Here is a 15,295-nt window from a genome sequence, read left to right as displayed (position 1 = left end):
GGGTTCTGTCATCGATGGAAATATGATCCATTGGGGGGCTTATTTAAGATGTGCAAGTATCCTGCCTTTCTTCACCAAATCGAAACAATTTGGCAGAAGGCAGCATTCCTTCCAAGAAACAGTTTTTGGTGTGGCTTTGCTAACTGCAAACCTTTTCTGTATCAGGTTCAGTTTAAAGAAATGTTCCACGCTCTTTGGGTCAAATATTATTTTTGAGGGGAGAGGGGAGGCTTGGTTTAAATAAATGTTTCCCTCTCTTTGGGTCAAATGGTGTGGGGGGGGGGGGCAGAATTAGCTATCCAGTATGGGCTATGATTATATCCCTCAGCCAGCTGTGGGGAAATTCACTTTTATTATGTACCATTTCGCTTTGGTTTGGAATCTATGTTTCCCTTTCTAGTCTTGAAAGCCTGAGATCTCCTTTGTGTTGATCTAGATTAAGTAACCTGGATTAATTGTCTGCCCCTTGATCTTGATTCTCTGTTGTTGGGTCAGATTACAACACACCAGACCCTAAACAATTAGAGCCAACCTATGCAAAGTGTTACTCCAGTCAGTGGGTATAAACTGGAGTCCAACATAGGATTGCACAGCCCAGCGTTCACCAGCCAGGAGTTTTAGTCTAGACGAGTTGATCTAGTTAACTACTGCTCTCTGGTTTTGTATTCACATACATACCAGAATGCAGTTAAAATCAAAACAAAGCCAGCGTTTCCCCATTGTACCCTTGTAGCTGATAGTGCAGACAAAGAAGATATGTTAAAGCATGTTCAGAGCTTGCTAATCCTTAGATCCTTCCTATCCCTTGTCTTCTCACGCAACGCACCCCAGCCAGGCTGCATCAGCCAGGCTGCATTCGGGTGCCTGGGTTCCTTATGTGAAGAAGACCCACGTGTGGAGCTGTCACCTCCCCGGGGCGTGAGAGGGTGTGACGTGTGCGGAAAGGGTGAGTGGGTGGGGGGGGGGGAGAAACCACATCCCAGGCGGAGCCCAAAGGAGGGTTTGCCTTCTTGCTATTTTTTTTTTTGTCTTCTTGCCTTCTCTTCCTGAGTAGCTGAGCTCTCCCTTCCACCTCCTTCCTGAATCTCCTCCCTTCACTAGCCCTTACGGTTATCCCTCTTCCCTCTCTTCTTCCTCCTTCTCCTGGCTCTATCCCTCCTCTTCCCAATATGTCTTGGTCCCCCTCTTCGCTTTCTCCTTTCATTTAGCCCTCTTTTCCCCACACCTCTCCCCCAGTCACCTTTCCCCTTCGCCATCCAGTTTCTTTTTATTTTGGATTGACTTTCTCTTCTCGGTTCTTTCTTCTCCCCCCTTTCCAAGCCTCCTTTCCACTTGACTGTCTCTTTCCCCCTTTCATTTCCTCTAATCTCTTCATCCCTTCTCTCTTCTTTGTTGAGTTGACTGTCTTCATTTCCTTCTCTTTTCCCCTCTGCGACTTACTCTTCTTTAGAAGAAAAAGAAAAAATCCCACCCTGTTTCTTTCCCAGGTTCTCCTTCTGTTCCTCCCCCACTATCCTGTGTGAAGATGTCTTCATCTTCAGCGTTGCCAGAGTGGAAGCTCCAGTTGCTAGAGCGCCGGCGCAAAGAGGAAGAAGAGGCCCGTCGGCGGGAACGAGAGCAGCAGGACCGCATGGCAAAAATGCCGGCCTGGAAACGGGAGATCATCGAAAGGCGCCGTGCCAAGCAAGGCTCTAACACTTCCTTCTCAGAGTCTGGTGGGCCGGGAGGAATAGAAAGTGGGGCGGCCCCCGCTCCTGCTACCCCACAGCCCTGCCAGGAGGGGGATCCAGAGAGCTCCGTGCTGCAGGAGAAGATTGGCCCAGTCCATCAGAACCCCTTCATTCAGCTGGAGAAGCGGCGCCATAAAGAGTCCGCCCCGTCCGAGAGTGAACTCGCTAGTGCTAAGGCCAAGCAGATTGTGGATCTGTATGGGCAGATCCCTGGGGTCCGCACGCTGCGTGCAGACAATGTCATTATAATCGAATCAGTCCCGGGGGCACCGCCAGCTCAGCTTGCCAGTGACCGGCGCACAACCGAGTCCAAATCGGGCAGCGTAGAGTCCCTCAATGAGCTGCTGGCCCGTCGGGGTGGCAGCGTCACTGAGATCCGTGCTGGGGAGGTCTTCATTGTCAAGTCGGCCTTGAGCCGTAGTGTGGAGGACCTTGATTCTGCCGGCAAAGCAGAGTACCGGTCATCATTGCCGCCAGAGCAGCGCCGTGGGCGGGTAAGCAAATTGCTAAGCAGGTTCAGCCAGGAGGATGGCGGTGGGCCGGTATCGCTGCGCCCGGTGAGATCCCTCAGCACCGAGAACTTAACGGAGGGTACCTACGTGGCCAGGAAGCCTGGCCGTGTGCCGACAGACCCCAGCCCGACCCGGCAGCACTGTGACAGAACGCCCAGCCCTCCCCGTGACCTGCCAGGCCTCACCTCTCCGGTGCCCTTCACTGTGGCATCTTACCGCAGCCAGTTTGAAGCCAAATCAAGCAGTGGTGAGGCCTGGCCAGACAGTCCCCCGAGACGCTCGCCAACAGGCAAAACGTGGGGCAGAGAGGCTGCGTCCCCTGAGAGAGGGCCCAGACTGAACAGTATTGATCCTGAGGCCACTTTTGAGTTCCGTCCAGCACTGCCACCAGCACCAGTTGCTGATGATGATGTCCAAGGCAAGGCCTTGGCTAATTTACGGCTGCACTCCCGGAACTCTTTTGTGGTTGTGCCGCGACGGGTCTCGGCCTCCCCACCCCCACCCCCACCCTCAGAACTCAAGCAGGAAGCCAGCCCTCCTCCTTCTTCACACAATCCCCCAGCCCCCACTTCCTGCTCTTCACCCAGCTGTGAGCCGCTTCCCCCGGAGGCTGAGGATCCACCCGAGGCTGAGGCCATGAGACGCGGTGGGAACAGCAGTGCCAAGGAGGATGCCAGGACAGGGGGCTTGGTGCGTGCCTCGTCCCCCCACCCGGCTGTTCAGCGTCGCAGTGGCAACACCATCACGATCAACCCTCGCAAGGTCCCTGTGACACCTGTCATTGCAGTGGAGAATGGCATCGAGAGCGACGCTCCCACAGTGGTGGCACCTGTGAAGAAACGCTACCCCACTGCTGAGGAGATCCAGGTGATTGGAGGCTACCTCTCGCTTCAAAGGTCCTGTCTTGCAAAGAACGACCCACACCGGAAAAAGGTACATGCCCCTTTCTGCTGTGTTTCATGCTGCCTCAGACTCTCTGGCCATTTCCCCCTTTTTGAGTATGTCTCACTTACCTCCTCAGAATGTCCGGCATATTTCCTTTCCCCCGTCTTTGTTTGCTCTTTCCTTTGCTTCTCCCCCTCCTGATTTCTCATCCGTTCTTTTTCCTTGCCTTTGTGCCCTTTTGACACAACTGACGTATAACAATCAGCATTGAAACACAGACCAAAAGACTTGGTGGGCAGCAAGCAAAGCCTCACCCCTGGTGAGCTACAGCCCTCCTTATGCTTAGAATTCTGCATAACATGACTCCGTGTACAAAATATCATATCTCCATGTTCAAAATGCCTTTACTTTGCTGTCTTTGGAAGGTAGCTTGTTGGCATTCCCATTTTACAGGTCTCTCAGGGCAAGCCTGGCGTGCCATCCAGAGGGAATCATGGTGGCTTTTCTCTGGGTTACTCCCCTTAGTGCTTTATACTACTTTTATAGTTGCTGCAGTGGTGCACACTTTCTTGTATCTACAAAGAGTCAAATTGTATACATGATAGTAGTCTTCATGTCCATGTAAGGCAAAACAGTTAGTTTTCCTTTACAATGCACGAACCCTCGTTTTGAGATAACGCCCACTGGCAAATGGAACATTTTCTCCATCTTTCTTGTTGCCTTTTGCTTGTTCTTGAGCTTCTCCCTCCACCCCTCATGCTTTTGCTACTCCCTCATCCTCCCAAAACTTCTGTTGCAGCCCAAGGAGAACTTCAGGCTGTCCAGAAATTGAAGGTCAGCTGACCATGACCTTTGATCTACACCTTTCATTTGAGAGTGGGAGTATTTTCAGTTGTCTCCAAAAGGCACGGTTGTGTCTTTCACCATGGGTCTCAGTGTGAAGGTTGCTAACAATGGACAGAGTGCAGAACAGAAATCAAATTTGTGGTCACATACGACTTTTTATAGCCCTTTCCAGTTAGTTTTGGTTTTGATATAATAATGCTTGACTTTTATGTAGTGCTTTCAAATCCTTAACATGCACTTTGTAGTAATCTTCACAACACCCTAGTCAAATAGGGTCCCCAAGGCAGCTTGTCAAAAGCCACCTAGCGAGTTCATGGCAGTAACAAGATTTAAAATCAGAGACCTCCTTGGATCGCAGTTCATTCTCTTTAACCATTGTGCTGCACCAGCTTACATTGATTCTGCAGGCTCTTACCTGAGACTGACAAATGAAAATGTCCATCTGTAAGTGGTACTTACGGATGATGGCCCCAGGAGGCCCAATTACAGCTCAAGCCTCCTATTGTGTGGGCCAGGTTTTATGAATACACATCAGAAAACACAAAACTTGGCTTAGTTCAAAGCGGGATTGATAGCGTGGGTGTGGTTCACATCATGCAATTGTCTGTTGAGCTAAAATTTCAACAGGTGTTATGTTTTCTTTGTGAACACTTGAAAGCACCCATTCAAAAACTCCTCCTGTTAAGGACTCTAAACATGAAAAGGTGCATGTATAGGTCCTCTTGTGATCGGTAATCACTTTTCTCCAACGCACCTGCTCCCTGCTTGTCTGCAGTTTCGCATGAATTGTTTGGAGGATGTACGAGTGTGAATGAACAGATGTTCCTCCCTTGGGATAAGAGATGTCTCTTTGCTCACTTCCAACCCCATAGTCTGAATCCATTTCATTGACAGAATCATGGAGTTGGAAGATACCCCCAGGTCATCTAGTCCAACCCCCTGCACAATGCAGGAAATTCACAAATACCTCCCCCTAAACTCACAGGATCCACATTGCTGTCAGATGGCCATTTGGCCTCTGTTTAAAAACTTCCAGGGAAGGGGAGCCCATCACCACAGTATCAGATGATATTATGAAATATTTTGTTGCAGTATGTATCCCAAATGTAGGAAATGTTGACATTTACCAGTAATTTCAGAGGGTAGCTGTGTTGCTCTGCAGTAAAACAGCTAAACTCGAATCCAGTAGCACCCTAGAGACGGAACAAGAATTTGGGAGTATGAGCATTTTAGTGTCAAAGCTCCCTTTGTGAAATAACTGGTCATTGTTAACATTTGAAGAGGCCCAGAGGGCAATGTCAGAAACTTCTGACTTTTGCTAGGAAGGCTCAAAGCTAACTGAATGCCTTCAACAAATATCCAAATGTCATCCTTATTTGCATCACTTAACTGTAAGGGTTATTTTCCATGTCACTTACCATGTTTGCATCCTCTGGATTGAGAGTACCAGTTTGGTGTAGTGGTTAAGTGTGTGGACTCTTATCTGGGAAAACTAGGTTTGATTCCCCACTCCTCCACTTGCAGCTGCTGGAATGGCCTTGGATCAGCCATAGCTTCTGGCAAAGGTTGTCCTTGAAAGGGCAGCTGCTTGAGAGCTCTCTCAGCCCCACCCACCTCACAGGGTGTCTTGTTGTGGGGGAAGAAGTTAAAGGAGATTGTAAGCTATAAGACTCTGATGCAGAGAGAAGGGTGGGGTATAAATCTACGATCTTTTTCTTTTGAATGCATGTATGGGGAGAAACAAGCTGCATAATACAAACGTTTCTAGAATTTTCTGCTGGTCCACTTAAAATTTTAAGAATTCCTGGCAAATGTCAATGTATACCAGGTTTCGAAGTGTACTGTTATATATAAAACAAAAAAATTGCTGCAAAAATATATCTTCCAATAGGTATAGCGATATTATAATTTTCACACTTAGCCCTCATAGTTATGGATTTTCTCATCTGTAATTTTACTTCAGTATATATTTGAGCATCCATTTTTCATAGAGCCAGTCTTGAAGATCTCAAAAAGAAATAGTTCCAGAGGAGCCATAATTCCCTTTCCTAGTCAGCATTCCTAGATAAGTATTTAAGCTGAAAGGGGGGGAAATGGTTGTAGAGAAGAGTTTGGGTGAGGATAAGTAGGCAGGAAAAGGGTTAAACCCCTGCCAACCCCTCTTCCCTCTAAATCAGGGGTGACCAAACTTGCATAAGAGCCATATAGAATAAACTTCAGATGTTTGAGAGCCACAAGACATGAATGTCAGATGTTGGAAGGAAGGAAGGAGGGAAAGTGGTGAGAAAGAGGGAGGGGTGGAAAGAAAGCAACTTTAATGTTAAATGCATTCTCCAAGCTGCCAAGTGTCTTGGCTTGGAGAAGTGTTTTAAAGAGACAAACACCAAGCTGGCTGACAGGGCGGTGGAAGTTTTGAGAGCCACACAATATATGTGAAAGAGCTACATGTGGCTCCTGAGCCACAGTTTGGCCACCCCTGCTCTAAATTATGTGCTTTTTAGATGAACATCTATCTGAAACAAGTGCTAAACAGACTTGTTTATGGGGGGAAGTGGGTCCTGACGTGTCTCCTTGAAAGTCCTGGGAGCAGGGAGGGGTTTAAAACAAGGTCAGGCTGCCTGATGGTTGTTTTAGAGCAGCAATAGTCACTCAGTGGCTTGGGAGCCACAAGTGGCTCTTTGATATGCCACCTGTGGCTCTTCTGAGCACAATTCTGCAGCGTGGCACTTGCCACGTGCCATGTCTCAGAAACAGGGGCAAGGCCCTTGGCTTGGCTTCCCATCTTGAAACAGCTGCCAGCAGAGGAACAGGTAAGCTGGGAGCATTCCTGAGATATAGGCATCATCCCAGCGATAGAAGTAAATGTGGCTCTTGGGGTTGATAGTAATTGCAAATGGGGCTCTTTACCTGCTGCTGAGTGAGCACCATGATTCTAGAACAAGGTCTTAGCCAATCAGAGGTGTATATAAGTCTCCATTGCATTCTGATTTCTTCCCTCTAGGCAACCCCCTAGGCAATCTACCTGCCATTTCCCAGAATATAGACAGGGTGATAATGAGAACACCAACTCTCAACTGCTCTAAGGACGCTTCCCCCCCCCCCCCCATAAATACATACTCAAAATGTATCAGTTTCATCCCAGGAGTTGCAACAGGGAAATTTCCAGGGGTGGTGGTGGTAGAGGTAGAGACCAGCTGAGAGCCCATGTTTTATTTCTGACCCACCAAGAGTTAACCAGGCCATCATGGAGCCAGGCAGCATCTCAGAACAGCCCACTTAGCTCTAGTTAAGATAGAGCTGCCAACCTCCAGTTGGCGCCGGGAGATCACCCACTATTACAATTGACTATAAGATCCATTCTTCTGGAGAAAATGGGTGCTTTAGAGGGTAGACTCTATGGCATTATACGCTGCTAAGTAGAGTTGCCAGGTCTAACTCAGGAAATATCTGAAGACTTTGGGGGTGGAGCTGGAAGACTTCCCCATTCCTTAAAAACAAACAAATAAAAGCATAGCAGTGCAGTTCCCCTGAATACAGCCTCATTTCCTCCTCCTCTTTCTTGCATTCAAATGGTTCCATAGCAGCTGTACTTCCACTAAAATGAAAGCGAACTCACTCACAAAGCAGCCAAAATAAACAGTTTGCATTCCCACCCTTTTGTGATCTCCCTGGCACAATGATATAGATAGCTTTACTCACTGGAGTTGCTGAATGTTACCATCTGCTATATTTCAGCCAACTTACGGAGAAAGAGGTCTAGGGGGTGGAGTTTTCCTCTATCCCATACTCAGGTTCTAGTTAACTCTTTACTATTCTTTTTACTACTCTGAAAGGAATGCAAAATGGACATGGGGACTGGGCTCTCTGGCTTCCTCTCTCTTACACACTTGGCTGTTCTTGCTCACCGCCCCCCCCAGCTTCAATTTTGTTGATATTTAAAGGCAGACACACACCTTCCAAAGCAGAAGCAGAACCTGCCTGAGATCTAAAGGCATATCGTGGCTGTTGGGGCGGGGCTTCAAAACCGGAGTATCCCCTATCTGGACCTAGGGGCTGGGAAGCCTACTGCTGAGGTCCCTTCCCTCCCCAAACCCCACCTCCTTCATGCTCCACCCGCAAAATCTCTACGTATTTCCCAACCCAAAGCTTGCAACCCTAATTAATGGCCCACATAACTGTTATTGACTTGTGCTCTCACAGGCACACATACACAGTTGGTTGTAGAACAAATTGAGGGGAGAAAGTGATATTGGGAAGGAAGGGGGATGGGTAAAGAAACTGAAGAGAAGAATGTGACCAGAGCCTAGGGTTGCCAATCCCCAGGTGGGGGCAGGAGATCCCCAGTTTGGAGGCCCTCCCCCCACTTCAGGGTCATCAGAAAGCGGGGGGAGGGGAGGGAAATGTCTTCTGGGAACTCTATTATTCCCTATGGAGATTTATTCCCATAGAAAATCATGGAGAATTGATTTGCGGGTATCTGGGGCTCTGGGGGGGCTGTTTTTTTGGGTAGAGGCACCACATTTTCAATATAGCATCTAGTGCCTCTCCCCAAAATACCCTCCAAGTTTCAAAAAGATTGGACCAGGGGGTCCAATTCTATGAGCTCCAAAAGAAGGTGCCCCTATCCTTCATTATTTCCTATGGAAGGAATTGAAAAGGTGTGCCGTCCCTTTAAATGTGATGGCCAGAACTCCTTTTGGAGTTCAATTATGCTTGTCACAGCCTTGATCTTGGCTCCACCCCTAATGTCTCCTGGCTCCACCCCCAAAGTCTTCTGGTTCCACCCCCAAAGTCCCCAGATATTTCTTGAATTGGACTTGGCAACACTACCAGAACCAGGAATTACGGAAATGTCCTAGCAGCTTCATGGTTTCTTGATGTGAAATGAACAAGACAGAACATGTCAAAACAAGATTTCTCTTTGCAAATCTCTCAGTGAGAGCTTGAGGCTGGAACTGCACCCTAAATGTTAGGCTGTGGTTTGGGCCTTTGACAGGGTAGGGTGCCATACACATGTATCATTGTCTTATCCAAGCCCTGTTTCCATGGCTCTTGCACTACAACATGGCCAGCAAGTCATGGAAAGGAAAAGCAGGGAATCTAAATGGGAGTTATCAGCTGCCAAAGTGGAAAGTGCTCATAGCCAGTGTGATATAGTGGTCAGAGGGACACACTAAGAATTGGGAGAGTGAGGTTTGAATTCCCATTATATCAGTGAAGCTCACTGGATGACTCTGGACTAGTTGCTCTGTCTGAGCCTAACTTACCTCACAGGGTTGTTATGGAAAAATGGAATAGGCAGGGCTTTTTTTATAACAGGAACTCCTTTGCACATTAGGCCACACACCCCTGATATAGCTAGGGTTGCCAATTCCCAGGTGGGGGCAGGGGATCCCCCTGTTTGGAGGCCCTCCCCCCGCTTCATGGTCGTCAGAAAGCGGGGGGAGAAGAGGGAAATGTCTGCTGGGCACTTCATTATTCCCTATGGAGATTTATTCCCATAGAAAATCATGGAGAATTGATCCGCGGGTATCTGGGGCTCTGGGGGGGGGCTGTTTTTTGGGGTAGAGGCACCAAATTTTCAGTATAGCATCTAGTGCCTCTACTCAAAATACCCCCCAAGTTTCAAAAAGATTGGACCAGGGGGTCCAATTCTATGAGCCCCAAAAGAAGGCTCATTATTTCCTATGGAAAGAAGGAATTGAAAAGGTGTGCCGTCCCTTTAAATGTGATGGCCAGAACTCCCTTTGGAGTTCAATTATGCTTGTCACAGCCTTGATCCTGGCTCCACCCCTAATGTCTCCTGGCTCCACCCCCAAAGTCTCCTGGCTCCACCCCCAAAGTCCCCAGATATTTCTTGAATTGGACTTGGCAACCCTAGATATAGCCAGTCCTCCTGGAGCTTACAATGGGCTCTGTAAGAAGAGCCCTGTAAATTCTTGGAAGAGTGGCTACATCGCGGGCGTGTGACCTAATATGCAAAGGAGTTCCTGCTGCAAAAAAAGCCCTGGGAACAGGGGAAAAACCACCAAACTATAAGCTTGTTGAGGAAAAAAAACAAGCTATAAATATCTAAATACCTAAATAGCTATGAATTTCCCATTCTTCAAAGCTAGTCAGGATCAGGCCGAACACCATTGGATTCTCCCTCCCCCTACGCACACTCACAATGGACTTTTGCCTGAAGACTTCCCAAAACGGTCATCTGTGCAGTGGACACTGTCCAGATGTGTTTGGGAGTTAGTCTCTAGTGGACAAGCAGTGATTTTCTGTATAGGCTTAAGTCAGCTATTGTCCCTTTCCCTAGGCTGACTATCTTTTCTGCTTCCCCTTCCCCACATCCGATCAGTCTCATGAGGATGAGAAGCACCTCTAAGGATACCACCAGCACTGTGTTTCAACAGTGAAGTCTTAGACAAGATGGCTCCACCATAGAGCACCCACATTGCTTGTCCGATCTACACCCCTCCCCTTCAGCTTTGGAAATTACTTCCCCCTTTCTAGAACACAAACTCATATCAGCCCCGAATTGCACCCCAAATTAACCAGCCTGAGATGGGACCTTGGCAATTGTGCCAGCCCTAGCAGAAGGCATACACATTTACCCAGAAGCCCTCAATTCACCCCACAAAAGGGCTTTTCATAGCAGCCACCATACACCATGGCCAGGGGTCACCGGATGTGCCCCTAGCCAACATAGTGGCCTGTTTCTTTGGTACTTCATAAAGGGGTTATTTAGCTAAGTCGCCAGCTACGTGAGAGGCATCTCAGCTCCTTCTTTGTTACTGAGCCACTGTGTTTTCTGCAGTCAGTGTCAAAAAAAGATGTTCCCTTTTCCAGCCCCCAATCACACGCATATTTCTTCTCCTGGGCTTTGTTTATTAACTCTGTCCTCTCTCCATCTTCATGCTGGCCTCTGCCAATCAGGGAATGGGCAACAAAGGAGCTGAGATGTCTCTTTAGGCACTTGGTTAAATAACCCTCTTAAGGGGATCTTTTTGTCAGTCTTTAATTATCATTCATTATGGAAATTCCTTATCTCATCAGTCCCAAAAGACTTTAAAGGTTTCTGGAGTAGAGCTTCTAGATCAGATGTACACTCCCGTCATGTTCAAGTAAGTTTAGAACAGATTTAAGATTCTTCATTTCCCAGAACTGAGTGTGTGTGTGTAACCATTTTAGTCTGTTCCCCTCCCCCCAAAAAAAATCTGGATAGGAGTCTTGTGACATTATAAAGACAAACACATTTTAATTCCAGCATACATTTTCATGGACTGGAGCCCGTCAGTTATATCAGGTGGATCCCTTCTTGGCAGACAAACGTATATTCAAAGCTATAAACAAAAAAGTCATCAATAGCAGGGTCAAAGGGCCATGCAAGGTGGAAAGTACAGGTTTTGATGTAATGGTATAAAACTGAAGTGTAATCAAGAGATGGACAAAAACCATTCACAATAGCAGGCATTTGGGATAATGGCATGTGTCCTTTCTTAGGCTGGAGGAAGCGTCGTCAGTCAACGTTTCCTCCAGACACCAGCTTAAGTGGTTCTTCCAGTGGCTGCTCTTAAGAGGCACAGTTGTGGGAGCTCAATGAAACTTTGGCAACACTGCTGGTTTTGGCGCCTGAAATTCAGGCTCTGTCATCCCCCCTCCCCAAAGGGAAACAGTGGCTGAGATCCAGAGAGCTATGGACTGCTATCAAAGAGAGAAACAGCTAAGGTTTTTTTAATACCCCACTTTTCTCTATCTTAAGGAGTCTCATATCGGCTTACAATCACCGTTCCCTTCCTCTTCCCACAACAGGCACCTTGTGAGGGCAGGTGGGGCTGAGAGAATTTGGAGAGAACTTTGACTGGCTCAAGGTCACCCAGCTGACTTCGTGAGGAGGAGTGGGGAATCAGACCAGTTCTCTAGATTAGAGTCTGCTGCTCTTAACCACTACACCAGATATTTAACACACCAGATATTTAACACATATTTGTTAAATATACATGTAAAAATACCAACACAAACATGCACGTGTTGAAGAATTTGGTATCCATCTGCTTCTCTTCCTCCAGGCCAGTATTTGAAGAAATTTCCAGCTTCCAGGGGTGAATATAACTCCAGGCCTTAAAAGATACCTTTCAGAATGGTACAGAAAGGAAAATTCTACCAGGTGCAGTTTCTCTGTAGTTGTCATGACAGCTTTGGCAGGGGAAGAGCCACACCTGCTTTTTCTGCAATCATAATTGCATGACACACTGTTCCCTTGTCCACCCTGGGCCCTGCCAGGCATACATGCACAGGGAATTTCCCATTGAAGCTTTTCATGTGCAGCCAGACTGATTTCGATTGTGACTGCAGCATGCTGTGGGGGGAGGGGGCAAACACCACAGTTTCAATCTGAATTGGCCTTTATGTGCTTGGGAATCTGTTTCAACCTAGAAGGGTATATTGCAGGGGTGGCCAATGGTAGCTCTCCAGATGTTTTTTTGCCTACAACTCCCATCAGCCCCAGCCAGCATGGCCAATGGCTGGGGCTGATGGGAGTTGTAGGCAAAAAACATCTGGAGAGCTACCATTGGACACCCCTGGTATATTGTACTACCTTCTTCTGGCTATACAACCATAGGGTCCAATTCAGTGTCTCTAAATGTTAGGCAATTTAGAATATGGGAACAAGAAAGGAAAAGATAGCCACACAGTTGCACTGCTTGCTCTCTTTCTCCTAAAACCTCTAAACATGGATGCTGAAGGACATTGTATGTGCAATACTTGTTAGGTGTACACCTATTGTAAATGTGCATGTGAAAAATGTGTTGTGAATGCAACAGACATGTGCTTCAGTAAGTAATTTGCATGCCAGTGTCCTGTAGTGCAGCGGTTCTCAACGTTTTTGGCACCAGGGGCCGTTTTTATGGAAGACTGTTTTTCCATGGACTTTGGTTGGGGGGATGGTTTTGGGATGATACAATTGTGCACTTTATTTCTATTAGTTTGGCGTGGCGGTTAAGTGTATGGACTCTTATCTGGGAGAACCGGGTTTGATTCCCCACTCCTCCACTTGCAGCTGCTGGAATGGCCTTGGGTCAGCCATAGCTCTTGCAGAGTTGTCCTTGAAAGGAGGCAGCTTCTGGGGAGAACTCTCTCAGAGGTAAAGGAGATTGTGAGCCACTCTGAGATTCAGAGTGGAGGGCAGGATATAAATCCAATGCCACCCCTGCTTTATAGAGTCAATCCATCTCATATTGGGTCTTCCTCTTTTCCTACTGGTTTGAACTTTTCCTAGCATTATTGTCTTTTCCAGTGAGTCTGGGCTACTCATAATGTGACCAAAGTACAAAAGCCTCAGTTTAGTCATTTTAGCTTCTAGGGAGAGTTCAGGCTTGATTTAACTAAGAACCCACTTATTTGTCTTTTCAGCAGACCATGGTAACCCGTAAAACTCTCTTCCACCACCACAGCTCAAACGAATGAAATTCCTTCCTGTAAGCTTTCTGCATTGTCCAGCTTTCACACCCATACATAGTAACGGGGACTACTGTGGCATGAATTAACTTGATCTTGGTCACCAGTGACCCCTCCTTACACTTGAGGGTCTTGTCTAGCTCCTTCATGGTTGTCCTTCCCACGTTCAGCCTCCCTCTGCTTTCCTGGTTGCAATCTCCCTTTTGGTTGATAATCACTCTTAAACCTCTCTGTGTGTCAGCATTTCAGAACCCTGTATGTGCTAATGAACAGTTCAAAAAGAAGATAGGGTGTATTTCTGAGCACCAAGCGTGTACACTTGACTGTAATGACCTGGTAACTGATACAGTTTCGGAACATGCCAATGACTGGCACATGTACGTACAGAACCTGTTTTCTCACTGTTCAATGGGTACGACTCAGCCCATTTGTAATCTTTGTTCTGACCTCTGTGCTTCAGTATCCCCTCCACCCCCATCCATCCAACTTGTCTCCATTCCAGCCAGCCATTTGTGATCCCCCTCAGGGAAAATTCCAGCCCTGCCTTTTCATCCCTTGCTGGCTCTTCTACTTCCCCCCCACACACCCCTTTTCTTTCTGTACAAATGGCCCTTTTATCTTGTGGCCTGCTCGAAGCAGCTAGGCCTGGCTGGAGTCCCCCTCCTCCTTGCTACATTTCTTTGGCCTGAGCTAGAGCACTCTGGCTTGGGCCCAGGGCTGACACAACGGCCTCTGAGAGGAAGTCAGCCCGGCTGACATCAGCTCAATGCAAAGGCTTGGCTCAGCCACCTTCCTCATCTGAGCAAGCAAACTGGTGAACGGCTTCAGCTCCTGTGTGAGTGCAGGCTCCAGATGGAAAAAAACCACCCTTAAAATCTGTAATCTGCCCTGAGCCTGCCTTGGTGAGATGGGCAGGATAGACATCCCATTAAATAAATAATTAAAAAAAAACCCCAACTCTGGATGGGGGTGGGCAGTGGTGGAACTAATCCAGTTTTGGTGAGTTGGAGTGGACTAAGAGTGGATACTGATCTCTGTGGCATCTCAGAAAGCAACTAGTTACATTGACACATACAAGTAACATCTCTCTTCCCTGTTTCTCTCTGCCTCTCTCTCTCAATATTCACCTCCTCTCAGACTGTGAGGGTAACAATTCATTCCACTTCTAATGTTTTCACATGGCCTGATTGAAATGAAAAAGACATTAAAAGTTATGGAGTGATACAGTCCCATATGTAGAGGATTACCATACATAGAGCCCTCCCGCCTCATGGACATTTGAAGCCTCCATCTAGCCAGGGCCTAACAACATGCTATGTTTTTCTTGTGGCTGTTCTTTTTCTGTAGCTGTCTGAACTATTAGAGAGGTGTGGCAAGTACCATTTCAGGTGAGAAAAATGACATGGGGGTAGACATAAACGCACCATCTCCCTGTGCTGTGCACCATGGTCCCGATCCAGATCTGTGTGCCTAGGAACTGAGTTCCCATGAGGGAACTCACAATTTATGTCTGAGAGGACTTTGTAGCATATCTGGCCCTTCCTGGGCATGTACGCAATGCACTCGGGACTCTGTTCTATCATGGATCACCATCCTGTAGCTATTAGCTGGTTTTAAGTGAAATTGAAACTACAGAATTGTTTTGTTTTTAACTTGTTTATTGTAAACTGCCCTGAGCCTGCTCGCAAGGAAGGAGGGATATAAATCTCATAAAATCAATCAACCAATAAATGTTGATATGGCTATGAGTCAGGATAGAAATTCATCTAGAAGAAAGAAATCAGCTAGATAATGTCAGGACGTGAGTATTCATACCCAGTCAGGGACAGGCTAATTTCCAACTTGATGGAGTTCATTCTAGGTAGGAATTGG

General features: G+C 47.2%; 1 protein-coding gene across 2 annotated transcripts in view; it reads left to right on the top strand.

Moving 5' to 3' along the window:
• The window catches only part of PPP1R18 (protein phosphatase 1 regulatory subunit 18), a 54,155-nt gene that overhangs the window by 148 nt on the left and 38,712 nt on the right, over positions 1-15,295 (top strand). The window contains exon 2 of one of the 2 annotated variants that reach the window (XM_060239213.1): positions 1,488-3,175. In XM_060239213.1, coding sequence (XP_060095196.1) covers positions 1,526-3,175 — 1,650 coding nt within the window. In that variant the 5' untranslated portion in view covers positions 1,488-1,525. Of the gene's footprint in view, positions 1-1,472; positions 3,176-15,295 lie in introns of those variants that run through there. The other variant, XM_060239212.1, reaches the window with a different exon arrangement.

This window comes from Heteronotia binoei, chromosome 5, assembly GCF_032191835.1.
Source record: "Heteronotia binoei isolate CCM8104 ecotype False Entrance Well chromosome 5, APGP_CSIRO_Hbin_v1, whole genome shotgun sequence".
Taxonomy (NCBI): Eukaryota; Metazoa; Chordata; class Lepidosauria; order Squamata; family Gekkonidae; genus Heteronotia; species Heteronotia binoei.
Note: the sequence above shows the minus strand (reverse complement) of the source record. Positions and strands in the feature narration are given on the sequence as shown.